Below are 27,692 nucleotides of genomic sequence, written 5' to 3'. Positions count from 1 at the left end.
GGTCCCAAGCGAGTGCTCACTCTGAGTGTAGGGGACCCCCGCCCCTACCCTCAGAATAGAAAGCGAAGAATGAATTAAACCCAGGCTGCATGGACCCTGATGGGTCACCTCCCCTCCAGACTCAAGACGCACAGAATTGGGCAGGAGGGAGAGGCGACGTGGGTTCTGAGGTTGGGCCCACCTCGCTTCCTCCTGCCTGTAACTCCCGACACCTCCGGGCTGCTGTCTACGTCCCATGAAGCAGAGGTCAGAGAGCAGTAACTTTGGGTGATTTTTTTTTTTATTTTGCATTTCATATATTATCCAGTTTCACATTCTCACAGGATCAGCAATTACAACAGCCACCTCGTCTCCCACGTCTGAAAACGGCAAGACGGCCACGGCTGCGGCCAAAGGCAGAGCACTGACGTGCTCATGAAACAAAAAAATTGCACAATTTTTCCTTCATTTTCCTTAAACTAACGGCTGACGCTAAGGCTCACTGCTGGAGAACGGAAACCCTTTTTCTCTTCACGCCTCAAACTAAACGTTAAACTTCTCTGACAGGGCGGACAAGGTCTCTTCAATAATTAATTGCACACGCACACAAAAAAAATCCTTTATGATGCATAAATATTTTGTTACACAGGGTACAAAAATACTTTCACTTTTTGGTTGGTTTCGAAGTTTGGAAAGAATGCGGGGCCATGGCAGGGGTGGGGCGCGCCGTGGAGAGGTAAGCAAAACAGGGGGGGTGGTTCTGATCGGTTGTTGGCCCATCTGAGGAGGAGGAAGCGGAGGACCCCGATTTGAAATGACCAAGAAAACGCTCTGCCTTGGCTGGGTGGTCCTTCCTGTTCAGCCTGGAAGTGTGGGGGGTGGGGTGGGGTGGGGTGGGGGGCGCCAAGCGGAACCGGCTGTAGGGCTTGGTCCTCAGGGAAGCAGGGTGGGTGCTGGGAGGGGTGTGGGGAGAGGGACCCGGAATGATGAGCCATTAGTGGCCGGGACCTGTTGCTATGGCGACACAATGTGAGAACAAACTGTACACTCACATACACACAAGTTTAAGTGTCTTAATTCATGCCAGAAAACATGCAAAATTAAACGCCTCGTTTCTTTGAGGTGGAGTTTCAGACGCAAATTTGGACTGGAGGTCAGGCCTTGCTCAGTCCCAGTGAGGCCTCCGAGCTGGGTCTGGGGGTCCCAGCAAGAAGGCCCCTGAATCCTACTGTGAGGCCTTGGAGAGGGGTTTTGTGGGCAGGACAGGGCTGAGGAAGGGGAGAGAAAGGAGACAGGAAGCAGTCCACTGAGTCAGGCTTAAAATTCACAGTCTTTGGAGGGAAGCAGCCACTCTGCACAGGCCGACTGAGGGCAGTGGAAGCTCAGGGCGGCTTCCTCCCCCGTGGGCTGGGGGCTTCGAGCTGTGGTGACAAGACCTGGAGGGAGGGGAGAGAGGTGGCCATGAGCAGAGGCATGGGACTGGAGCTGAGCCCAGGCCTTCCCCTTGTCTGGAGGCTGCAAGACGGAGGGCGGGGGGTGGCAGGGTCGGGGTGCCCCAGGCACAAGCTCAGGAGGGGGCGTAGCGCCAGCGAGCTCCTGGCTCAGGCAGAGGAAGCAAGGCCCTGCAGGACACCAGGCTCTAGGACACCTTCCATCTCAGACCTCTGGGCCAGCACTTACTGAAGAACTAACAGAACTGCCGGTATTTCCATCCTTGCTGGGTGGGATCAGAGGAAGGGTACCAGCGCACCTGCAAGAGAAGCCAAGGTCAGGAGCTAGCTGTGCAGTCCTTTTGCTTGACAAGGGGGCTGGAAAACATGGCCTTCAGCGCCCCTGTCGGTGTCCTGGTCCTGTCACTGCTGGCAGAGGTCAGGCCTGTTACTCACCTCTGGGCATCAGTTTCTTCTTCCTGAAAATGGGAAAGCACCGCCTGACCTGCCTCCTCTGCAGGATGGAGGTTCAAATGAGAGAATGCTTAAGAGAGTGTTTACTCTCCACTGAGCCCGCGCGTGTACCGGGTGGAGTCCTGGCAGCCCTTCCCCCGTGACTGGGAGAGTGCAGAATTCCTAACATTGGGAGGATCACTCTAATCCATTTTCGCTCAGCTTCTCTGAGTCTCAGCGTATCCATGAGGATCAGACACGACGGAATGTAAAAACACATCAGAAACCCAAGTCAGTGTGGTCTCCAAGGGGTCCAACGCCCAGACGCTGGTCCTGTCTTTGATTCAAGGAAGTCACAGACGCAAGCCAGCTGACATTCCTCACCCCGCCACCCCATTTTGACTTCTCCACCCATTCTGTTCCCCACTGCAAGCCTCCTAAGTCTAGAGATTTGTCACCTACCAGCTGAGCCCCCACAGTGGGGGCCTGGCAGCTACTTCAACCCCACCACTTGCCAGAAGGCCCCACAGAGCAGTAGCCCCAAAGCAGGATCCCCAGAGACAGGCCGGGAAACAACAGGCACCCCCTTCCCCATGGATGGTGAGCTGTGCTGGGTGCCAAGCCAAGGCTGCATGGAGGCTGCCTGCCCCAGTTAGACAGCACGTCTGCCCCAGCCTGACCCATGGCTGCCTGGGAGGGGTGGGGGCAGGGCATCACAGGACCTTGAGTGAAGGGGCAGGAAGAGAACCCAGAGATAAGAGCTGGGGTCCCCTTAGGCACAGGAGAGCTGATGTGGAAACTGAGCAGCAGCTGAGCACATAGATGACCTCCTTGAAATCGGAGCAGTCGGACCCAGTTACCCAGTTAGCTGCCTGGAATCCCTGCCTGTGAAAGCAGAGATTTTGAGCAATGCCAGGCTACTGGGGGATTGATGGAAGCTTCCTCAGAACTTGCTCCCGTGCCCCATCCAAATTCTACGTGCTGTTCCGTAAAGCACAGGACTCTGACCACCCCATACTCAGCAGGACGTCAGCGGCTGATCACTCTGAGATGCCAGGACACTTGGCACACAGCAGGACCCGGGAGGTCCAAGGCCACCTGACCACTGCCGGGATTGTCCTTGGGCTCCAAGGATGTGCCACTGCCGACCCCCAGCTGTCCGGACCACAACAGCCTCCTCTCGCCTTTGAGACGTCCAGTCTCAGAGGCCACTTTATTTTCTCTCCTGTCTCCTCAACTTCTGGAGGCAGTTCCCTTCTTTCCTGGCTGACAGCTGAGTGGGAGGAAGCCTCTCCTCCCCTTTGCTGAGCCCTGGGCTGCCCTCTCAGCTAGAAGCCCCGCTGGTCAGCAGAGCTCACTTCCCAAGAGGGAGGACGAGGAAACCAGCCCCGCTGCCGCCAAACGAGCCTGCACTGGTCCAGCTCAGGGAAGGCCCCAGTGGGCCCTGACCACCGCTCTTCACCTGGCCTCCGGCTGGAGCAGCCCCGCGGCAAGGAAGTGCCTGGCAGGCTGGGTGGACCAGGCAGGGGAGAGCACTGGGCAAGAGTGGGAGGGACCCTGGAGGCCTCTGACTCACCCCCTCCCACTCCTGGCTGCTAAGGGGCCCCCGCGGCAAGCCCGTCCCATCCGGCCCACTCCCTCCACTAGGTGCTGCGGCTTGGGCCCTGAAGCAGTGGCTTTCCCTCCAGCCCAAGATGGGCCTGCCGCCTCCTTGGGAGGAAGCAGAGGAAAGCCCTCCTTCCTGAGCTCGGGATGGTCGTGCCACCGAAGTGGTCAGAGCTTACTCAAGGGCCTTCCTTTCTGCCTGGCAGAGGTCAGCTGCCTAGGTCCTTTAAAGAAGCTTGGTCCCTTCCTGGCCCGGCCCAGGACAAGAAACCCCAGGCTCAGGGATCCCAGGAGGGAGCGAGCAGCCAGTCCCCTCTCAGGGCCTCCAGTCGTTCACAGAGGTCTTGGGAGTCCTAAGAGGCTGCCCCACAGGGACAGGCCTACGGGCACCCAATGACCACGGCTCCAAGAGGGGCAGCAGCCAAACAAAAAGAAGGGGGGCCCAAACTCGGTCCTCTCAGATCTGAGGATGGACCGACTGAGGCGATACACCAAGGAGACAAAGGAATGAATCCGCATGAGAAGAAATATGTGCAGCCAACAAATACACGAGCTTCACTCCTCGCAAAGTCAATTAAGACAATGCCCATTCTCACTTAACCCTGACTGGCACGTCTCCATTCTGACCTGCACAGTTCCTGGAATCTGCAATAAGGAAACGAGCAGGACAGGTGCCCAAGGAGGTGTGCACACGGGCAGCCGGGCACTCAGCCTGTCGGGAGCAAAACATTGTGCAAACAACCTCACCTGCCATCTTCGGGGGGCTGGACACGCACACAGAGGGAGGCCAGCCAGGCAGCCCAGGTGCAGAGCCACATGTACTGACATGGGGGCACACCCTCATATTTAAGTTTTTAAAAGATTAAATGTGTAATTTTTGTAAAAGATTCATACCTATGGAATTCATTATACACTTGTGCCCAACTACTGACCAAGTCTAAGGACTAAAGTAGTGATATTCTGAGAGCAGGATGATAAGCAAAGGGAAAAGAGAGGAAAAAAACCCTGTCTTTTTCCTCCCGTAAGTGCAGACCTCTAACAGCTAATGCCCAGAGAGCACTCGGCAGGCGCCCACGCTGCTCTCAGCAGCTTTCACGTACTAAGTTCATTTAAACCTCAGGAAAACCCTGTGATGTCGATGCTGTCATCGCTGCCATCCTACAGGGAAGAAAATAGAGGCAGGGAAGTTCCTGTAAGTTTAAGGTCAACAATAAATGGCTGAGCCAGTGTAAGAGGGAGGAAAGGGCTGTAGTGAAAGACCCTTGGGCTGAAGTGGAAAAAGAAGTACAGGCTGGGAGGACCCCGGGGTGCGAGGGGACGTGGAGAACCCCTTCTGCCAGGCCGCCATCTTCATGTGCCAGGCAGACCCCAGTGTGCTCCTGCCACCCACTCCCTCTGCAGAACAGAGGGTCCAGCAAGATGGCCTCATGCCAAGACACAGCAGGACTGAACCATCTCCCAGCCCCTTCCTGCAGGTCTGGTCCCTGCAGTCACACGCCAACGCTCCAGCTCAGGCTGAGCTCCTGGCAAAGGGCATGAGGTCGGTGTGTGCATGTTGGGGTACAGAAAGAATCAGTTTTCACCCCACTTTGTCCATTAGCTGCTGCCTTCTCTCCAAGTCACCTCCTTACCCTCAGGCACAAAAAAAGCAGTGTTCCTTGTCCCCTGGGTTCAGAATAATCCCCTGAGGATCAACAGGGTCCACTTCCCACATTCAGGCACCTACAGCCTCCACCTCTGGGGCGGGAGGGGCAGGAGGCAGGGAGGGGCTCTTGGAAGGTAAAGAAAACATGCCACTACTCAGGACAGAACTAGTTACCACCTGATCCAATCGCCTGTCATTAACCTGTCTCCCCGCAAAAAAGCCAGTATCCTTTGAGGTGCCCTCTTCTCCTTCCCAGGGAAGCCAGAAGACAGGAACTCAGGCACAATGAGGCCTCTAGCCTCAGAGAGGACCCGGTGCGGGGAGTGGGGGACCTAGGAAATCATATTAAATAATAACCAAGATACTCAGCATTTCTACAGCACTCCCTCTGTGCTAACATGCTACCAACAGCCCCATAAAGTAGCCATGATCATCATCATTCCACAAAGAAACCGAGACACACAGAGGTCAAGTCACTTGCCCAAGGTCACACGGGTGTTGAAAGAGAGCCAGGATTTGGACTGAGGCAGATGGACTGGAGGTGGACGACCACTGGGGCGTGGGTAGCGGGAAAAAGCCAGAAAGGAAGACAAGAGGAGGGCACACAGCCCTGCGGCGTGGAGCTGAGGAACAGGTACCAATGCACCACTCCCAGCCAGCTGGGGGCCGCCCCACAAAGGGCAGAGGCGGCAGCTCTCCTGAATAATCTGACACCCTGACTGTCCCTGGCTCCCAACCTCTGCCTTATCATTGTCACGGCCCAGCATCTCAGAGCAGATGGGGTAGGACCTCTCCACCCGATCTGGTCTTGCCCTCTCGTTTTACAGATGAGGATACACATGAGGCTCAGAGGTGAAGTTACCTGCCGAAGACCAGGAGGCTAACTGGTGACAAAGCTGGGATCAGAGGCAAGGAGTCCAGCAACACCTCGCAGGGCCTCTGGGGCTAAACTCCCAGCTGGGCTGGGAGCATCATCTGCCTTCTACACTCCGCGAGGTCAGAGAGGACCAGGATTGTCTCCACTCACCGTTCTGTGCCCACCGGAGAACGGGTTTGCAGTAAATACCCAAACACTGCCTCTGGAGAGGAAGATCCTCCCCACCTTCCTACCCCCAATCAATGTTCCCGTTGTCTGCGGTGCGCCGCTGGGGACGAGTGCCAAGCTGACCCTTGCATCCGCCCGGGTACCGCCCAAGTTGCCAAGGCAGGAAGGACTTCACTGCGGGGGGAGCAGTTCGAGAGGGTAGCAGCCCAGGAATCTGAACTTTCCACCTGGAACTGGGCGATCCCAGGTCACTAAGCCCTTCAGAGGACCTGGGATGGACGCATACTTGGCCCTCCCTCAGGTAGAGCCCCCGATTCCTCCCACTTCAGCTTCCAGTTTCTGCCAACTCTCCCTCCTGGCTTTTCATGTCCTTTAATTCCTCATCCCCTTCCACTGTCCTGGCCAGGTGACCTGTCCCCTCCCTCTCAACAGCACAGCACACCCCGGCCCGGCCACCCTGGCCGCTCTACCTGAGCCTCAGCCCTTGGTCACTTGGCTGATGAGAGGCTGAGGTGGACTCACACTCTCCCTGGCCCTCCTTGTCACTGTGTCACAGAGGCACGGGCCAGTGTCTGGCCACCTGCTCATGTCACAGCAGGACAGCACCCACTCTCCAGGAACACAGGAGCAGACACTCACCGGGCACCCTGGATGCTCCGGGCACAATCCCAGCACTTTACACATCTTAACAACCACCTGAGGCAGAGAATACTATTCTTATCTTTCTAGATGAGTTAAAAAAAAAATCCACACAGAAATCTTCCAGAGCATTCTAAAGTTCATAAAGACAGGAGGAGGCAGAGGCAGGTAGCCTGGCTCCGGGGACCACACTCTGGTTGGGGTCTGAATCACAGCCCTGTCACCACAGGCAGAAAGGGGCACAGCCTGCCCGTGGGTGTTCGGGGGCCGTGCAGCCACGCCGAGTCTCTCCACACTCAGCCTCCTGCCAAGAATCCTCGATGGGGTCTCACGCCTTAGCCTCTCCTTCCTCTGTCAGATCCCAAACCCTAACAGTACTGTCCTGGAAGGTCCACGGCAGCCCTGGGGAGATGGGCAGCCCTGGCCAGCTTAGACCTTCATTGTCCCCTTTCCTGCTTCTCCTCCAGACGGGCGTACCTGAGCGTGGAGGGCGGCGGCGGCAGTGGCAGCCGGGTAGGTGAACGCAGCGTGTGAGATGGCTGGGGTCAGCTCTGTGGTGTAGAGAGGGTAGGGGGCCCAGGCCTCCGGGGATGCGGGGATCAGAGCAGCTCCCATGAGGTCATCTGTAACAGGAGACGACAGCCCCCAATGTCAGACCACTGGTGCCTCCCTCTGCCACCCCATTCCAAACAGAGAATGGGACCCAGCACTATGGTTGAGCACAAATTCCCTACTCAGGCCAGGCTCCCCTCAAGGACCCCAAGACTGGGGAAGAAGCCATGTTAACTTGGCCAGGCTTGGTGAACATCCTGTCTGCTTCAAGAATCCTGCAAGAGGCCTCTGCTCATCTCAACCAAGAGAGATCAGAGAAGGCTTCCGGGAAGCTGGGCAATGCTGACAGCTCAGGAGCTCAGTCTGAGGTCCAGCAAAGGCTGCAGGGGAGGAAGGAAGTGTGGGCCCTGCAGGGATGAGGGATGATGGATGCAAGAAGCCTCCTGGAAAAGGGGCAGGCAGGCAGGACTGATTCCCTCAGTGAGAGCCCCAGCGTCCACCCTCTATGTGCAACTCCACCCACTAGGGCCTGCAGCTCAGCCAGCTCAAGGCCCTGCAGGCGGCTGCCCTAAGTGCCACTCACAGGGGTCCCGTGCGATGAAGTGTGCTCCTAGGGCGGGGTGAGCGTTGGTGGGATTTGGTGTAGCCATTAGCTTGTTCTTGGCCATCTTGGTGTTGGCTTTGGCAAACTCTAGCCTCAGGGTCTGCGGGTTCTCAGGATCAAAGCGAATACCCTACATGAGAAGGAAAGGAAGAGAAAGACTTCACTCTGTGGGACCCAGACTGTCCACTGCAGTGGGTACCAAAGGGCCCCAGAAATAATCCAGCCTGAAGGCCCCACCCACATGGGGGCCAAGAGAGGACACGCTACTTGGGCCTTGCGAGTAGTGGCATTTGGCACGGGTGGGGCTGCCAGAGACTCTGCCCTGGGATGGCTGGGGAAGGTACAGCCGTGGGCCCTTCCTGTAGGCGTGGAGTGGGGGAAGGTTTGCAGAAGACACCCGTTCCCTAGAAGTCTGTGGATCAGAGAAGGGCCTATTCTCTCCACCTACTCACGTTCAGTGCATTCTTGGCTGCTTCTGCTCCTGCCCGGCTGTCAAAGATCACAAAACCAACAGGCTAGTAGGAAAAAGAGAGAATACCCTTGCATCTCTCCCAACATCCATCTCCCCCTCAAACAAACACACAAACAACAAAGTACAAAAAATACGTATTCTTGTCCATGTCCTCCCTATGTTCAGCTGGAACAGAAGAAGGTTCTCGGGCACCAAAACTCTCCCACCCAGGTACCACACTGTGGGAAATGATGCCCCAAAAGCTTCCTCCCACTGTATTAAACTTCACCCTTTCAGTAAAAAAAAAAAAAAATTTAAATGCATGCAGAGAATTATGAGTAGATTTCAGTGTCTTCTCCAGCAAGAACAAGGACACCAACATATCAAGGACATGGGAGGGCTGCAGGTCAATCAAGGGGCAACAGGTTCAAAACTTCTCCAACTTCAATTTGCCAAAGTTCAGTCCAGACCCGAAATGGCCCCTGAAGGCTCTGGGCCTGGGACTTCTGGTGTCAGAAGCCAGAGCACAGTCACCACCTCTATGATCTGCAGCCTTGGAGCCAGGCTGCGGTTTCTCAAGAGCCAGAAAATGAGGACCAGGAGCTGACTGGTAAGGAGAAGGGACCAATGGAGGCCACCCTTTAGTCAGCCCAGGACAGAGTCGGGGTGACAGGGCACAGGTCTCAGCTGCCAGATGCCTCAAGATTGAGGAAAAGACAACAGGCTGGGTTCCAAGCCCAGCAGTTGACCTGGGCTGGCAGGAAGGAAAACCTTGGAGAGAAATTACCTGTCTTGATGTGAGCTTGATCAGGGACCCTTCATACCCCTGCAAAGAGAGGTGGTCATTAACAGGGAAGGTTGGAAACCTTTGTCGTGCTCCCCTGGCCCCCTGACCCCTGACAGCAGCCCCACCTTTCCCCAGCGCTCGCCTGTATCACGCTCACTCTTCCCCTCACGAAGGCGACCCTCCCTGACCTCCACCGCTGCTGAGCGCCTCGGCCCTCGTGTCCCACATCACGCGGCCCAGCACACAGGTGAGCATCACGCGGCAGCATCCATCCTCTCACGCGTAAACTCCCCTTTGCTCCATTAGCCTGTCATCTGGAAGCAGACCTTACCTTTTTAAGTTTTCTTATCTGCAAATTGGAAATGCTACACTGAATCTCGAAGATTTCTTACATGGCAAAGCCTACTGAGACTCTCCTTTACAGATGAGAAAACAGAGGCTCAGAAGGGTTTTAAGCAACTGATAGAAAGCAGTGTGTGAATCAGCAGCACCGGGACAGAGAGCCAGGTCTGCGATCATTTTCTGATAGTTTCCTGCTACCCAATCCAGGTCTGAGATTTACCGCGGACACTTCTCCCCCATCCTAGGCTCTGCCCTCGGTGGCTGGGTCCAGACTCACCTTGAACGGCCTGAAGAGCAGGTAGAGTTCTCTGGGTTTAATGTCCACAGGAAGGCCACTGACGAACAGCGTCCGGACCTGGGGACAGAGACGACAGTGGTCAGAGCCAGGCCGACAGAAGAACAAGGATGACAGCTCTCCCTTCAAGGAACTGGAATCCTTCCAGAGTTTAAGGAAGAATTCAGGATTTCCCGGGACTCCTTTGGAGGCCGAAGCGAACAAGCACCCAGAGTCTCACAGCATGTCACTTTTCAGAGCCCTTACTGCACACTCTCCTTTCTCTGGCTCATCCTGCAGGTGCCACAGCAAGCCCCCGTGAACTCGCTGAGCATCTCTGTGCAGACTCTCTGCTGCCGAACAGAACAACCAAGTGCACAGGCCAAGGACCCCTCTGAGCCCTGAAGAAAGCCATGGTGTCTAACCTCCAAGCAATGCACAAACAGGAACACCTGTTTTTCAGAAGATGCCCACGGACCCCTGGTGGAGAGGCTCTGTGTGGTCTGGGGGAGAGGCAAAGCTGTAAACTTGTGCCCGGGAGTGAATCCGGAGGGCCCAGCACTGTCACATCCAGCTCCTCCTGCTTCCCGCGCTAGATGCAGGCTCTTTTGGCCGGGAATGCACTGTATTCTCGCCTCTGTGCCTAGCTCTTAGCACGGTGCTGGTACTGTTTACTGAATATGGGACCCGGGGAAGGAGTCAGAGATGGAACAATGATGCTAGCTTTTGAACAATGAGTAGGATCTCATCAGCTCCAAGAGAGGCACAGAGAAGATGCTGTAAGTTATGAGCCTGGCCCTCAATATGGTTACAAGTTGGTGGTGAAACCAGGTCTCGACAAGACACCAGGTGTCCAGCCTGTGACTCCGGCCAAGCCTGACCTCCTGAACTGTGGATGAGGTCCAAGGTCCAGGAGAGGGCTGACAGGAACACCTCCCTAATTCTCCACTGCTGGTTAAATGCTGCTGGCACCCAATGCTAACTACTGAGGCCAGATCAGCCAATAATTATAATGGGGGAGAGAGGATTCTCCATAGTTCAGATCCATTAAAAATACACCTTGAAACTGTGCTTTCCTGAGCAAGGAAAAATTGGAAAGAGTAGAGCCCCATACACTGAACTCCTGTTTCAAGTCACATCTCCTACCGCTAAAGCCAAACTTGGGTCTTCTCAACTCATCACTGTTGGTTTTAACAAGTTCACGTACCGCAGCCCACTCATCCCATGGCCACTCCTGAATGCATTTAGATGCCCTTCAGTGGGCCACACCCCTCTCCAGAGGCAGCAAAGAACTTCCTCCAAACTCTAGTGATGGCCTGCCGAGTGGGCCCCAGGCAATAGCCTTTTTGGGGATAATAGCTTAAATCAGGGACCCCGGAGCAGTCAGGTAAAGTTACACCTAACAGACACACACACCAATACACGTCAACAACAGAGCCAGAAACGGCAAAGGAAACCAGCCCCCGGAGCCACCCATAACCAGTGTCACCACCCCAACCCACAAAGGAATGGCTCCCAACCCGCAGCTGGTAGCAAACAGGCAAGGACGGCTTCTTCCCTCACGTGAGTTTTTGCCAAGAAGCAAACCCAGCAGAATCCCTTGCCAGTTAGGGTGACTCTCCCTGCCTTGGTGATGTCTTTCCTCGCCAGACACGCCTCTGCTCCCAGGCCCGGGATGAAGGCTGTGCACCTCTCACGGCCCTTGGCAGCTCTGTGTCCCTACACGCACAGCTGTCAAGTGCTACCCTGTTTCAGAGCATAGGGGAGAAACTGGGGAGCCCAGGCTTCAGGAGCTCTGGAGCTCCTGGAATCCAGACAAACACCCAGCTGTCCTTGGAAGGAAGGCCTTTACTTTATATGTAAGCCCCCAGACAGAAGTGACCCGCTCAGGTTACACAGCTTGTTTTTTTAAAGGCAGCAGACTTAGGACTCCAAACCCAGGTCTCCCTCCTGACTACTCACCCGGACTGGTAGAGACGGCACTTGCTTCTGGGCGCCAGGACTTGGGTGCCCGGCCCACCAGAGAGGATGGAGTACCAGCCAGCCCGCGCCCCGCTGGACCGGCCTGGATCTGCGCTCCTCCTCCTCCCTGGGCTGGTGGGACGTGCTCTGGGTCAAAGATGAGGAGCCAGCGCTGCCCCATAGAAACCTCTCCTCAGTTCCCCCCAGTGGCCACCCATTTCACGCAGGCTAATTTTAAACCCTTCCTCAGATGGCTCCTTTTCGGCCAGACCTCCCCAGAGGCCCCCTTAAATAGAAAGTTCTCAGCACAAAGTTTCCTGCTTAGGGCAGTGAGCACAGGGACTCTTTCCCTCATTCCCAGCTCAGACCCTTGTTTCCAGCCTTCTCTCTGGGCTAGATGGCGCTTTTCCTCCGCTTTCCACCTTTCAGGTTGTAAAGGCTGCAATACAGGTCTTATCTTACCCCTGGCCACCCCCCAGGAAACAAGCGGACTTCAGTGCAGTTACAGGTTAGGTGGTAGGTCTGCAGCGCCAGCTCACAGACCCTTGGCTGGGTGGCTAAGTCACAGGGAGTCTGACCTGAAAGCTCTCCTTGCTTCTTACATGACCCTGGACACCCCAGCAGGTGACATGCCCTTGTGCAGACAGGGAAACAGAGGCCCAGAAAGGGCTCATGCAGCTTGCTTCAGCAAGGAGCAGAGCTGGATGAGCCCCAGGAACCCTGGCTCGGCTGTCTGTGCTGTCCACCTGGCTGTGGGGACAGAAGCAGCTGCAGCTGGGCGGCATCGTCAGCCCCGTGGATGGGGACCATGATGCCGCACATCTCTTCAGTAGCCAGTTCCTTCCTTGGGTGCCTGTTTAGGATGACAGCAAAGCTGGAGGGACGGGAAGCATGAGCTCAGCAGGCTGGCCAGCCACAGGCTGAGAGAACAAGAAGCTCAAGTCGTCCCCCGCTACCCCAACCCTGCCAGCCCATCTACTCCAGGCTCCCAACAAGCACCCCCCACAGGCCTGCTGCAAGGCAGCTGCTCACGCTGCCCCTCACCCCTCCCCTTCCACCTTCCTTTAGAAGGGCACCCAGCCTTCAGGTCCCTCTATTTCAGTTCCCCCTCTTCCTTCCTCTAAAGTCTTACGGGGCCCTCAGGACCCTTGTCTTATACTGCTCCCACCAGTCTGAGCTCACCTGGACAGGAGGCTAGTCTCAAAACTCTCCTACTCTCCGAGGTGCCTAGTGTCTCAATGTTCAACCTCCCCTATTCCCAGACACCTCAGGCCCTCCAAAGAGAGGACTCACAGGCAGAGACAGACGTGGCCCAGCATGGCAGAGACATGCCATAAATGGGAACGGCTTTAGTTAGTGAGACCAGAGTTTGCACCCCGGCTTTCTGCTTGGCTTGGCAAAGGGTGTCATCCTCCTGAATCTCAGTTGCTTTATCTGTTCCACACGGATACCATCTACTTCCAGGATGAAGAGCACACTTTCCTCTAGGCCCAGCACCCAGGAGAGGCTCCACAAAATGCTTGCTCACTTAGGGTTTCTATAATCTCAGCATTCACCCGTGCAAAAACTTCATCCTATCAGGCACTGCAAGCCATTTAGATAAAAGGTTGCCTAGTGAGGCTGGATCGGGTCCAGACCAGCCTGGAGCTGGAAATGTGGGTGAGAAGACCTAAGGTAGTCACTGGATTCTTTAGTGACCCTCTTCCCCAGGGAGGTCATGTCCCAAGTGGAAAGCACCATGGAGATTAGGAGTTCAACACTCCCATTTTACAGACGAGAAAACTGAGGCTCAGAATAGGCGGTGACAAGGCAAGCTAGTGGCACAGTCAGGATCCTTAGGGATGGGAGGGGCAGAGACATAACAGTTACTTTTCCAAGGCCCAGCTAACTAGTCCTGTGTCCCAGGCCAGCACTGGAGACCAGTCCTCCCACGCTACTTGCCGGGGCAGCCCCAGGGCAGTCAGCTACAATGTTCAGCAAAGAGGCTGGGTACAGACAAGGATTCAGAATCCAACCACTGCTGATGCCAAGGTAGAAAGATCAACCAAAGAGCCTGCATCCTGCCTATTCCACAAGTTTATCACAAGAATTCAATACAAAAATGTTTTAAGGTACTTGAAGGAAGTGTAAGGGGGGGTTCACACCATCCCAGGCTGCTAGAAGGCACCTGGGCCCTTCTTCCATACATTCACCCTTTTTCCAGAAGCATCCAGATAACCCAAGGGATTATCTCCCTCCTCTCCTGAAACATGGAAAGCAACCACAGTCCTGTTAAAATGGTCACCTTCGTGGCAAGTACCAGCAGACAGGGCTGGACCATGGCCACATCCCTGGCATAGTTGGAAGTTTGGAACAGGGTTGAGAGAGAGGGTTTTGGGGAGAGGTAGAGAAAGGGTAGAGAATCCTTAGAGGCCAGTGAAAGAAGATACATGTTGAGGAACCCACTGGAAGTACCAAATTCAACATGGACAAGGAACTTAGCCAGACAGGTGTCCCCACACAAGGCATCACAGGCACGGTGTGTGGCCTTCATGATGGTCAGGAGCAGCCTTGGCCTTGCTGGAGGTCCCAGCCAGCGCCAGGCCCACCTAAGGCAAATCACCTGGCCTTTGGCACAACCGTCCAGCACGGCTTTGGGGGCTCCCAAGGCTGCTCTTCCCTCAAGCAAGCCCGGCTGCCTCTTTCCCTGGGGTTGCTGGGAGGGCGGGGTGGGGATCCAGACTGCAGGCTCTCACCGTGGGCAGACCTCCTGGGCTTGTCCAGGTCTTTGCTGTGTGCTCTTGGGCCCTTGCCCTCCAGCCACTGCTGGACCTCCAGTGCCTGGGGCTCCTCGCCTCCTCCGCGAGAGTTCCCCCATCTCACTCCAGGGCTCCAGGCATGGGGAGAGAAGGGCGGCCCCTGAGCCACAAAGGAAGTGGCGGCCCCCACCCTCAGCCTTATTCTTGAGGCCCCTGGGGAGGGAACGGCCCCTTCAAGGAGCCCCTCCAGCACATTTTCAAACACAACAGAGGACCAGGCCCCCGCGCTGCGCAGCCCTTCCCTTGTCAAGTCTTCCTCCTCCCGCTGCAGCCCTCCCCAGCCCAGGGGCAAGATGACTTTCTAGAGAGAAGCAGGAAGGGTCTCTGACAAACTCATTCCTACCTGTGTGTCAGTAATGTTCTTCCTCCAGACAAACTGACAGTTGTTTACAGATCTTCAGAAAAAATGAAATCAAACAAAAGCCTCCAGGAGCAAGGTGACAGTGACACCTGAGGCATCAGCCTAAAAGCACAGATCCAGGCTTCTGCAGAAGAGGCTTCCAGGCAGGACTTGACCTCTTTTTATCAGCCCAGGTGGACAACTCTCTCGGCCTGGACACCCCCACCGGCACGCCTGTCATTCCGGTGCCCCCGGGCCAGGCCAGCTCCCTCAGCAGTGGCTGCCCAGAGGTCTCCGTCTTCCCCTGGGTCCACACAGGGCCCAGCTCACCCTGGAGCCCTGCAGGAGTTAAGGGAAATGGGCTGTCGGGCAGGGGAGAGGGCAGGGGGTGTTCTACACAGAGGAAAGCCTCTGTGGGACAGGACTAGGGCACAGGGGCCATGGGGCCACGCCATGGGGCCCTTCCTCCTGCAGCGGAGGGGACCCCACACTCAGTCCGGTCAGGCTGGGGCCCGGCCGCTCCACCTGCCCCAAGTGTGTGCCCTCCTCTGTACGGCTCCGTAGCTCTGCCTGCCCCAGCCTTCTTGACACAAAAGATTGCCTTCATACCGAGCAGTAAGCACTCAACTTCTCAGTTAAGAGGGGCGGTAGGATATTGTGGCTGAGAGGATGGGCTCCGTAGGTACCAACTTTTAATAGAGACAGAAAGGGTAAACACAGCTGTCAAAACCTGCGGTATATCCATTGATATTAACCCCCTTATCCTTTAACTCCAAAGGACAAACACAGCTTCCTCCCAACCCCTGGCCTTGTACTCTCCAGGACAGCACCCAGGACTCCAGGGACCTCCCTCCTGGGAGACAGACCTTTGTCCACAAAGGATGCTGCGGTAGGAAAACATTAGGGCCACCCTCACCCTTCCCCCACCCCCAGATAAATCCCACAGTCCACCAGGAACACTCCCCACTAGAAGACAGACTCTTAGCTTCTAGGTGAATCGTTGCCTCACAAGGCTGGGAAACTTGACTCTGGGCAACAGAAACATCATACCAAAGAGATAAAAATGGTTTTTGAAAATTGATTCTTTGTAAGCAATCCTTTAGCATCTCTGAAAGTTAGCATCCAATGTGCAAAGGAAACTGTTTCAATTGTCCACTCCAACAAAATGTTCAAGAAGCTGCTCGCTTTGAACCCTGCCTACCAGCAGCTTAGTGTGGGGAGTTCTCCTGGTGTCATCTGCATGGAAAACACCACTTCCCGAAGAGGGAAATCCCAATAGGGAAAAATAAGCCTCTCATAAGCCCCTCCCACATCCTTTCCCAACTCCCAGCCCTCTGCAACAACCAAAATGCAGAATATTTGAGTTGGAAGAAACTTTATTTTTAGGTGAAGAAACCAAGGACCAGGGGCCCAGTGAGTCGCTGGCAGTCACCGAGCACGTCAGAAGCATCCCCAGTATCCCCAGGTGCCTGGCTCCCAAGTCAATGCTCTTGCAGACCTTGATCTCACACCAACCCACTCAGACCCCCGTGGGGTCAGCCTTAGGCGCCCAGAACAAGTGACCTTCAACTTCTGAGCCAAGAAGGCAGAAACAGTCCCCAGCAGAAGGCTGATTGGGGGTTGGGGGCAGGGCTGCAGGGTCCCACTGGATGATCCTACGGTCAGTCCTAAACAACTGGTTACAGGGAGGTCAAAGGGAAGACTTTGACCTGGGAGACAGCCAACTCCCAGCAGCTGAGTGGGAGCAGCCTTGCGGGGCAGGGGGCTAGAGCAGGGCCCCCTGCAGCCCCAAGAAGCCCTGAGTCCAAACAAAAGCCTGGGCCATCCCATCTCAGTGTCTCACTGCCACCCACCACCAGCCAGATCACAGGAGTTTATGAGCTGCAGCCTGCATTATATAAAGCTTGCAGCTTTTGTGATATAAAGATACTGAAGGTCCTTTTTAAACTTGTACCAGCCATCGTCACACCCAGCTCAGCTCTGGCTTCTCCAAGGGCAAGTGTGGAAAAGTCTAGGCTTAGGGGCTGCTCCACAGTGTCTGACTGCCCCTGCTAGTTCCAGCCCCAAATCCCATGTATCAGGGCGTGGCTCTAAGGCCCCGCCCTGGGCAGTACTCTGCAGTTCCAGTTCCTTTATACCTACCATCGGCATGTGAGCCTGACATGGAGAACCAAGACGTGGAACTCAGGCTCTGCAAACACACCAGATGTGGAAGCAAACAAACAAAAAAGAATTTTAAACCAACTGTCAGGGAGGCTGGGTTGCAGTCCCAGCCTGGCCGCCAACCAGGCAGGTGGCTTCATGGCCTTCCCTGCTGCCTCAGCTCTAAAGAGGAGGGGTGGGCTAAACTCAGGGTCCTTCACCCTCTGAACTTCTAAGATACCAGGGAATTGGGAGAAGGTGATGGAGTCTCAGGATAAGGCTCAGGCACTGCCCTCCATCTGCTCAGAGCTCTGATGCTTTCCTCTTACCCACAGGAAGGCAAAGAAAGTGGTGAAGGAGACAGATTGAGAGGATGAGAGAGCAGGATGTCAGGAGCCAGGCCCCGGGCTGAGTTGGGTCTGGGGGTTTGAGAGGGGGTCTCTGCTGGGGCAGCGCTGTGGCTGCCAAACAGAAGCCTCAGAGCCATCACTCTACCCCTAGAAGATCTCAGTGGCCCGTGCGTTTCCTTTTGTGCATGTACGTAGGGGGTGGGGTGGGGGTTGGGTTCTGCCTGGGTCTCATGCTTAGGCTTGGCACTGGCAGGTCACTCTTACCCCTCCCCGGGGAAAGAAGTCCCTCTGAGTGGGGCCACTTGACGAGAGGTGGATGGAATGTGGTGACATGGCCCGCAGACCCAGGACTTATAAGGGCTGAACAAGGACACAGGGAGAAAGAGCAGGCAGATACAGCCTGACAGTACAGCAAGCAGATACAAACACACATGCTCCCAGAGCCCTGTGCCTCCCGGGTCCCCCAAGGAGCTCTGAGCTGCTCAGCTCCCAGGCTGGGACCGCCCAGATGCCCTCCAGGCAGCTCCCACTAGGACACCACCAATGTCATCAGAGTCTGACCTGGTGTGGAGAAGTCCAGGCTCAGGGGCTGTTGCACAGTGTCTGACTGCCCCTGCTAATTCCAGCCCCAAATCCCATGTATCAGGGCTTGGCTCTAAGGCCCCGCCCTGGGCAGTACTCTGCAGTTCCATGGGCACCTGAGCCTGACCGACCTCTGACGTCACAGGCAGAGTAGCATGGGCCCATCCTACGGATGAGGAAACCAGCTTGGGAATTAGGTGCCTAGTCAGCCAGCAGCAGAGCTGAGGGTCAAGTCCAAGCTGCTGGAAAGTTGAGGCTCTCCCTCTAGAGCCTGCAATGTGTCCTAGAGTTCCAGTGTGTGTGCAGGGGTGGGAGGAACCAAGCTGAGTTAAATAAGGCTTCAGATGACATTCTCCAAGCTCCGTCTAGTCCCAGGAACAGACGGCTTCATGTCTCAGGGACACATTTGGTCAAAGCCTGCTGCAAGCCCTGCTTCACACCACAGGTAGGGAGCTTGACCAAAGGGCACGAACTGTGCTGTGCAGACTCCCTGCTACCGGGCTGGCTGGAGGCGGGTGAGGGCGGGGCCTGCTTTCCACTTGGCTCCAGACAGAGCCAGGGAACAAGGCTTTCAGAGGCAACTCAGAGGAGGAGGCTCACAGGGCCTCTAGCATGCAGCTTCGGAGCAAGGCTCCCTTCCCTTCTGCGCCATCCACTGCACCCATCCCTCCTAGGGCTGTGGGATCAGCCAGCACCAATCTACTGCCTCTTCCCTGTGGCTGGCAAAGTTTGTAGTTGTCACCACTGCCACACCCCACCCCACTGATTCAAGATTTCACCTAGGGGATTCTCACACCCTTCCCCTAGCTCCAAAACCAATACCTCCAACCCTTAAACCATGCAATGTTAATCCAGTGTGACCACACGGCACCATGTGCTCCATAAACACATTGCGCTGAGCCCACCACACCTGTGCACCACCTGAGGCAGGTGAAGACTTAGAAAAGATGTTTCCTAAAGGGCTGCTCCTGCTGGGAGACGGTCTCTGTTTAGGGATGGAAGCTGCTTCAGGGACCCACATTCTGGTTTCGAATTCCCCTGTCACAAACACATTAGGACCCCTCCATTCCAAGTGGTGCCCAGTTATGGCCACAACTACACCTAAGAACAGACATCAGTCTGGATGGAAGTTATCCACAACCTTCATAGCAACAAAGTGCCCAAAACCAGTCTCAGGTCCTATTCCAGTATCTTCTCCTGATCTCCCTCAGTTAAACTCACTTGGGGAAGGAGAGGCTGGCTAACCACAAAAAGGAGGTAGGTGCTCCAGACACTCATACTATGGCTTGGTCCTGGTCAGGCCCTCCTCTTTCTCCCTGAGTGTCCGAGGCTTGTTGAGAACTATACAGGTGGCCTTGATGACTTGTGACAGCCAAGAGCCTCTGCTCAGTCAGCTGTAAATGACGGACAGGTGGGCCTCGGCAGACCTTCCCACTACACCCAGCCCCTGCTATACTCTGGACATGCCTGGCATGGATAGATCCACAACTGGACTCTTCACAAAAGAAGGACCCAACAGTCCTGCCACTTGTCTAGCCTTGGCGTGTTTCAGAGGTAACCTTGTTCTTTCCATTCAAGGATGGACTATGGAAAGAAATAAAGAGCAAGGAGGCCATGCTGGTCCCTGGACAGGCAGGAGACAAGATTCTGCCATACGAAGCTTTGTGGGCTGCCTGCAGTTGCCACCTCGCAGCAACGTGGTTTCTGAAGTAAAAGAGATGGGCTCTGCCCTACTGCCTCGTGGCTTTGCCTGGGGTGTGAGGACCCCTCCGAGGCAGCCGTGGTCAGGGGGTGGCAGAGGAACTAACAAGGCACCAAATGCTGCTGCCTGAAGTCAATGGCTGAGCAGAGGCTGGGGGCCTCCGGGTGGTGCCAGAACTTAGCACCTTAGCTCAGCTCAGCTCTACCAGAGGTGGGTGGTCTCGGGCCAGGAGCTCAGTCCTCACTCAGGGCAGGAGAGAGGACTCCTCTCCTGTACCTCTCAGGACTGTCTGGAGAACCAGTGGGATAAATGGGTAGACAGTATGAGAGCAGAGCGAAGTATCCCGCAGTTCATGTCTGGCCTCTATTTACAGCACCTGCCAGCCTCCTCCCTCGCCCCATCCGAGAGATGGAGATGACAAATCAGAATGTCTAAATGATGAATGGGATTTAGAAGCTGGTTCTTACTGGGGTGAACTAAGCAGGCCTGCCCACATACAGGGAAGGAGGAGATAAGGAGACCGAAGAGAATGACCCCCACCCCCGCAATGACAGGCAGTCACTTTAGAGTAACTTTAGAGTAAGTACCATTTCTTTAGTTAAAATGCCCAAAGCAGCAGGGAATCAAGGTGGGGCGCGAAGGCTGGCAGCCCCAGTACAGGCAACAAGGGGGTGTACTGTCTGTAGAGAATTGACTTGTTCTGGTTTTTATCACCATGCAATGACAATTCTAAACAGTATCTATGATAAAATACTCCTCCTGCAGGGGCTGACAGCACCCGTCACCCAGTCTTGGGATGCCACCAGCCCCAAGAGAACTAGCCTAGAGCCAGTCCCTGGGCTTCTACTTGGGACCGTGGCATCACCTAAAGCTCAGCCCTAAAAAGCTTCAGTCGCAGTTCCTCTCTTCCCCACTGTCCCCAAGTTTCATCAAAACCCCCAACAGGAAACAGAACAGCAAGTACAGGGTGCTGTGAAGAGCAAGCTCTGGGTTCAAACCCCAACTTACCCACTTACCAGCTACATGAAAGCTATTTAACCTTTCTGTGTCTCAGTTTCCTCATTTATAAAATGGTAATAAAATAAGTACTTCATAGTGCTGTTGTGAAAGTTAAATGAGTTAAAATGCTCAAAACAATGCCTGGCACAAAGACTATATATGGGTTTCCTATGATTAGCACAGACCCTCCATTAGGTTATCTGAGCAGAGGAGACAAAACCCCCAGGGAGGAGGGGAGCCCGACCTACCAGAATCTGCTGGACCGACCTGCCTGGGTCCTACTTCCAGGTAAAAGCCCAGAAGTGTAGATGCCTCCCTCTTCTTCTACCAAAAAAAGCCTACAGACAGAGCACCAAGATGTCCCAGGTTCTGTCAAATGCTTTTTGATGGCAGAGAAAAGAAAAGGGGTGGTGTCCAAGGCACACACTGGACACTAGAATTCCTTCACTCACCTGAGTGCTAACTGTGGCCCATTTTGCCAGGGGCCAGGGGCCTAGCTAGTTCCTCAGAGACCCCTGAGGACACATGTTGCACCCTGATGTACCGGGCTTGCAAGGAGCCACCTTGGCCCAGCTTTGGTGGATGCAATGGACAAGCAAAGATGGGGTTGGGAGGGCAGCAGGAGCCAAGACCTTTAAGTCAGGCTGTAGCTCCCTTAGCTGCCATTAATCCCTGCCTTCCTACAGCTTACCATTAGGCTGGCACAAAACTTCTTTAACTTTTAGAAACTCAAACTCCCCCACCAAGATTCCAAATATGACCCTCTTCTCAGGGGCCCCCAATGAGTACTTACTGTAACTTAATATTACCTTGCATTATAAAAGTAAAATCTGCATTTTCAAAATAGAATATGCTTTCAAACCACATATACCCCTCCGCAGAAACACTATAACCATCAAGCCATTCCTCAAGAATCACTAAGACATGCTTGGGTCTGGGGTTAGGCAGCATCAGAGGCAAACCTGCCTTGAGCAGGGTCCATGTGCTGCTTCACCTTCTGGAGCTCAGGAACCAGACAGGACACACCTGGGGGAGGGTATAGCCTCTAGATTGAAAGGGACATTTAGCTCCTCCCCTTAATTCCTGACTGTCCTCCTTAGCATTCAAAGGGTAATGGGTTAGATGTTTTCAAAGCTTCTTTACACATTTCCTTCCCAAGTGGCAGAAAAATGCCAATTTCCTCCCAAGCCTGCATGATCTCAGGCTGTTCATAATGTGGTCCCCATTATTACTTCAACACAGCAATTCCTGGGAGTCACCCAAACAAGCCATGTGGTTCCACAATCTACCCCCCACTTTTATACATGCAATTCCTTCTTCTTGGAATGCCTTTTCCATCCCTCCGGGTCAGACAGCCTCCTATTCTGCCACATCTCAGGGGGTGGTGACCTCTAACTTCTTCCTCGGTTTTCTAGGTTTGCTCTAACTCATCTCCAATAGCCAAAAGGGAAGAGCCAGCCTGGGTCAGTCGTAAGAATAAATCACTACTGCTAATGCAGATTCCCTCAATGGTGGCTCTTGAGAGTTGCAGAACTGCCCACTTCGGGGGCATCTAAGCTGAAAAGGAGTCCAATTCCTGCTCAAACCACCAATCCAAGATGAAGCCCTCGCTGAAGAGCTTTTGGCCCGCTGTTCAGAAGGCTAATGAGGAGAAGGGGCCAATTCTTGTGCTTACCTGACAAGAGCAGACGCTAGGCTCCAGGAGATTGCTGGGGCCCTTAGTTTATACCTCTGGTAACCAGGAGCCTAGGCCCCCTACCCTCCCAGCACTAGCAGCACTGACTCCCCCCAAAATACAGGGCTGTAGCCTGCCTCTGCCCACAAGGCAGGATGACAGGGGTTCCACCTCTTGAGGATTCTGCCCTCCCTCAGAAAAAGCACTTAGAAAAAAGTGACCAATATCTCAAATGCTTTCTCTAAGACTTTAGACTGGCCACATGGTTCACCCTTCCCACGTCAAAGGGGTGGATCTGAGAGTCTCTTGGGTGAAAGTAAAGACCCTGCTGAACTCAACCCTCTAGCAGAAGTGGTTCTGGGTCCTTGCCCAGCTTCACGGGAGACAGCTTCCCTCCCCCAATTTCAGCAGAGACCACACACACACACACACACACACACACACACACACACATATACACAAGCAACCCTGTCACCCTCCCCCAACTCTCAGGCGAGTTTCTAAACAACCAGGTAGAGTCAGGATGGGATCCCCAAAGTCAAGGGCCTGTCGGCATCAAGGTCTGAGAAGGACAAGGCCTTCGGGAGCCAAAAGAATCCCAGCCCCCTAGAGCCCACACCACGCTAGTGGACAGATGTCAGGCCCTCCCTTGCCACCCTTCAGAGTGAAGGGTTGTATATTCCTCCTTTCCTCCCCAACAAAAAGCAGGATCTAGACCTAGATTCTCAAGATGTCATGCCATTGGTAGACAGGGGCTGGCAGCAGGCCTCTGAATTGCTAAGAGTGGGAGCTGGCAGTGTGACCCTCCCACCATCCCTCCCACAGTGAGGAGTCCAGCCCAGCCCAGCCGTGGACCAGAGCGACCATTCTGCACCAAACCCGTAGTAGCACGGCAGGCTAGCACCCACCACTGCAATGGAGGCAGAAACACCAACCCCCACCAGGGGCTCTGCGGTTTCTCCCCTAGACCAGGGGGAAGGGAGCTCAGGGTGGATAAATGGTCCTTGGTTTCCTGGGCAAGAGCATGTCAGGGTGCGGCAGGAAGGGTCTCTTTAGTCCTAGAGTGACACAGCAGAGGCTAGAGGCCCCTAAGAGAGAACTGAAGCCTGTTCCCTTTCCATACCAGTTTTTGTCTCGGGCAGCCCAGCTCCTGGTCTCCATTCACTGATAGCCTTAAGACTTATTATATCCACCGCCACCCCCTCCCCACATCCTCCAGGATTTTGTCATCCAATTAACCACCCAGCTGCTTGTGATCCCACGAAGCCGCTTCATACTCCCCCCTCTTAAGCACATGGCCGGTGGACATCACTCGCGGAATCCCACCAGGGCCAGCTTTGGGGTCCTGGCTTGGCTGCCAGAGCAAAAACCCAAAAGAGGAGAACCGGGAACTGAGTGTCTTTAGGCATCTTCTTCCCAACTCTTAACTAAATACCAGCTTGCCTCTTTGCCAAAGCCCAGGTTCTGGAGACGTGAAGAAAGTCCGTCCAACCCCCTAGACTACAGCTCTAGTGACTTAAAGTACCGCGCGGCCCGCCCGGGCCTCCAAGGTCACGGGGAGGGGTCAGGGTGGAAAGTGCAAGGCAGTGAGGGTGCCGCCCGTCCGCCGTGCTAATCCCGCTCAGTTCCTCCCAGCCAAGGCGGGAGTCCGGGCCACGCGGGAGGAGCGCCTCGGAAGAAGGCAGCGAGCCCGGCGAAGAGTGGAGAACGAAGAACGCGCGGGCAGTAGGCGTGGGGCGGACGCGGCGCCGCTCGCCCACCGCGGGACTCACAGACGGCGGCCGGCGCGCTGCCCGCCCCGAGCCCTGGAGGGCGGGGAGACAATGCCCGCCCGGCGGGGCAGTCCAGGCCGCACGCCCCCGCCCGCCGGACACGGGCCGCTCCTCCCCAGCAGAAGGGCAGCGGCGGGAAGGCGCCGGGAGCAATTGCCAGACCGCGCGGGGGGTCCCGCGCGCCGGGTCCCCCGCCCACCTCCGCGTGCACTTCACCCGACAAGTCCCGGGGGCGCAGACCCACCTCTTCCTCCAGGGTGCCGCCGGAGCCCGAGCCCGTGCCTGTGCCCGTGCTGGTGCTGTGCTCGCCGTCCGTCTTCAGGTTGCTCATGGTGCGGGGGGTGGGGTGGGGGTGGGGGTGGCGAGGGGAAGGGAACGCGGAGGGCGAGCGCGGCGCGCGGCGCCCGGCCCCGGCGAGGAGGTGGGAAGGGGCGCGGTGAGTGGTGCGCTCCGGGGGGTGCGGGGCGGGGTGGCGGTGGGGGGCGCGCGGTGCGGTGAGAGGGGCAGCCGCCGCGTCGGGCTGGGGTCACATCAAGTTTGGCGGGTGCGGGAGGCGGGGAGGGGGTGCGGCAGGGGAGGCACTGGGAACCGGAGCGGAGCCGGAGCGGCCGCCGCCTCCGCCTTTTCACTGCGACCGGCGAGTGCGCCCGCGGCGGCGGCGGCGGCGGCGGCGGCGGCGGCGGGGGGCGGGCGCCGGGGGAGGGGGCGGGCGCCGGGCGGCGGCGGGGGGCGGGGGCCGGAACCGGCCTCAGCTGGGGCCCGGCCAGCCCCCTCCCCCTCCCTCTCCGCGGTCTCCGGGGGAACGCGCAGCCAATCCCCGCCGCCCACTGCGGGCTCGCCCCGGCCCGGGCCGCGGCGCGCCAGCCTCCGGCGGGGCTTTTCCCCTCTCTCCCTCGTCCTTTCTCTTCCTCTCTCTTCTCTCCCCTTTCCCTTCTCCACGAGTTTTTAAACTTTGATGAACTCGCCCAGCGAACTTTCTTAAAGGGACCGCGAGCACTGCGCTGTCCCAACCCGCGGGAGGCGGAACTGGGTGCCGGGCACCCCGCACACCCTCGTCCCTGTCCCTCATCATCCCCACTCGGAGGGCCCCACGCGAGGGGGCGCCCGAAGCGGGACTCCTGGATCCTCGGCTTCAGAAAAAAGTCTCCCCTTGCACTCTCATCTGGGGTTATAGGGTGTACCACGCACTTTCACCCCCAAATCCAGTCGCCCAGTCCCCGTCCTCTCTCTCCTGCCTCCCACCCAGCGCAGGGCTATTGGGGGCTGGGTTCTGGGGATGTTGGAGGGTGGGCCAGACACCTGGGCTTTGGCCTCGGCTGGGCGTTGTTTGCTGCGTGACCTTGAGGAAATCACTTCCCATCTCTGGCCTCAGGCTTCCAGCCCAGAGGGTGGGACTTAGATCTCAATCTCCCTCCCGCCCGCAGTCACTGAATAGGACCCAGAGCGGGGAGACTAGTCTTGAGAATAAATGGTTATTAGCTCCGGAAGCGGGGTACCTCGAATGACCGAGAAGGTTTCATTCGCCCTCCCCCTGCCCGATCATTCCTCTCCTCTCGGCTTAAATACCACCCTACACACAGACGCGTAAACACACCTTTTCCCCTCCTCCTATTCAGAGCCCGAGGCTTGGGCGGGGCTGTGGTGACTCCCCTCCGCGGGTCTCGCAGGCGCGGTCCCCTGGTCAGTTTTCCTCTGATTTTTGAAAACCCGCGCCGACTTGGGGCGCCCCCTGACGCCACTTTGTAAAAACCGCGTCCACCTCGGGTTGTGCTTGAAGCGTAGCAACCCGGGGCTGCTGGGGCTGCTGGGGCTGGGCGCCTCCCCTGCGCCCCCGCCCCGGACCTCCAGCTGGGCCATCCCTGACGAAGGCTCTGTCGGGACTTGGGAAGGCACTGCCTAGAGGTGAGGGGAGTCCTGCGGGACCCCCGCCCACAATCAGCCCTATCCGGGTGCTGTCTGTCACCCGGCGCCTGGTTTCTGTTCCGACTTTCCCCGCTAATAAACCTGGTAATAGCACCTGGATTTTTAGGTTGGAAGTGATGCACAGCGTCGGTGGAGTGAGACAAGCTGGGTTTGCAGTCATGGACCAGTTGGGATCCCAGACCTTGGACAAGGGACTCAAACCTTTCAGAGCCTCAGTGTGCCTACCTCTAAACAGCCAGCACTACCCTACAGGGGTAGGGTATGGAGTGTTTCTGTGACTTCCTTTCCCCAACAAGTTAGCATCTCTTTCCTATCTTTTTCCTAACCTGCCATTTCACAGATGAGTAAACTGAGGCTAGAAATGTAAATGATGTCTCTCCCAATGACACTAACTTAGTAAAGAATTGTCGAGCAATCACTGTTTGTTTTGGCCAGGCCAGGGACACCGTGGTTTCCCACCACCTGTATTGCCAACACTTTGCCCAGGCCCTAGGATGAGGGACATTGCCTCCTATGAACTTTGTGAACCCCTGAATATCCTGACCGTCCTTCACAAGCCTCAGTCCAATCTGGGTCTTTTCCCCACCCCCACTCCTTTCCCTAGACTAGATCTTTTTCTATTGGGCCATGTCCCCAACACGTGGCCCAGCAATGTTCTACCAGCTTTACCCCCCCACCCCACCCCCACCCCCGTCCCTTCCTCCCTGCTGCATCAATCCAGATCCTCCCCTCCCTCAAGACTCTGTTTTAGCCCCACTGGTTCCAGGAGGAGGACCCTGGTCCATTTTTGAAACTCAGGTATCCTCTAGAAGTTAGCTTGAATTTTTCAAAGAGGAAGAAATTCTCATCTTGACCTTTAGGTCTACATTTTATAAATAAGGAAGCTGAGTCCCAAAGAGATGGCAGGTAATGCGGGGTCCACAACTGACTCCCATCACTTTTTTTCCATGACATGAAGCTAATGATTATTTTTAAAGTAATATTTACTGCCACCCTGATGAATACTGTCAAATAGTTGGAAGCTTGTAAAATAGTTTAGTTGGAGTCTCGTAAAATAGTTTAGAGAGAAATCTGCCGTAGAGAGAACAAGATTCTTAATATTTCCTTCTAGTCTTTTTATCTGTGCATATTCTAAAAAACAAAATTGCTGGACACTTTAAATACTCCTTTTTTTCTCAAATTTATCATGAACATTTCTTTTTAAGTTCTTGAGTCATAAATTTTAATGATTGCTTAATCCTCATTCAATGTGCCATAATTTAACTTATTTCTTGTTGTTGGATGTATGTATTATTTCCAGTTTTTTCTCTTTTGCCTTCATAAGAAACACCTTATATAAGGATGCTTAATACCTCAGGAAGCTTCCCATATGTGACCAGCCCTTCAGCACTTTGAAGGCAGCAATTGTCTCATTCCTCCCTGGACCCTTCACAGGCCCAGGGACGGGAGAGTCTCTGACCCCAAAGGGATTTGAAGATCATATAAATACAGAGCTTCCACCCAGGCCGGCATGAGTACCCATCATGCCAACTCAGGGTTGATGCAAATGAGGCTGGAGAGAGGAGTTCCGGGTGTACAACTCTGGCAAACTGCCTGGAGGGTAGAAAATTGCATCTGTGTCCCCCACTTGTGACCCAGTAG

General features: G+C 55.5%; 1 protein-coding gene across 1 annotated transcript; it reads right to left on the bottom strand.

The window, feature by feature from the left end:
* Nucleotides 1–262: 262 nt before the first annotated feature.
* RBPMS2 (RNA binding protein, mRNA processing factor 2) lies at nt 263–24,761 on the bottom strand. The gene is made up of 8 exons (XM_032480961.1): nt 24,373–24,761; nt 9,810–9,887; nt 9,191–9,229; nt 8,405–8,467; nt 7,932–8,082; nt 7,274–7,419; nt 1,660–1,729; nt 263–1,415 (listed from the first exon to the last, which is right to left on the bottom strand). Exons 1-7 carry the CDS (start codon nt 24,457–24,459, stop codon nt 1,667–1,669), a joined length of 627 nt encoding a protein of 208 aa, XP_032336852.1. The 5' UTR covers nt 24,460–24,761; the 3' UTR covers nt 263–1,415; nt 1,660–1,666.
* Between the last annotated feature and the right edge of the window lie 2,931 nt (nt 24,762–27,692).

Source organism: Camelus ferus, chromosome 6 (assembly GCF_009834535.1).
Source record: "Camelus ferus isolate YT-003-E chromosome 6, BCGSAC_Cfer_1.0, whole genome shotgun sequence".
In the NCBI taxonomy this organism is placed as follows: Eukaryota; Metazoa; Chordata; class Mammalia; order Artiodactyla; family Camelidae; genus Camelus; species Camelus ferus.
Note: the sequence above shows the minus strand (reverse complement) of the source record. Positions and strands in the feature narration are given on the sequence as shown.

What these genes read in the sequence shown, in the direction of transcription:
- RBPMS2 (XM_032480961.1), bottom strand. Translation starts at nt 24,459, where the DNA reads ATGAGCAACCTGAAGACGGACGGCGAGCACAGCACCAGCACGGGCACA. An exon ending in GCGGCACCCTGGAGGAAGAG is followed by an intron (nt 9,888 to 24,372) that starts GTGGGTCTGCGC and finishes CTCTGTCCCCAG; the next exon opens with GTCCGGACGCTGTTCGTCAG. An exon ending in TCAAGCTCACATCAAGACAG is followed by an intron (nt 8,468 to 9,190) that starts GTAATTTCTCTC and finishes TTTTCCTACTAG; the next exon opens with CCTGTTGGTTTTGTGATCTT.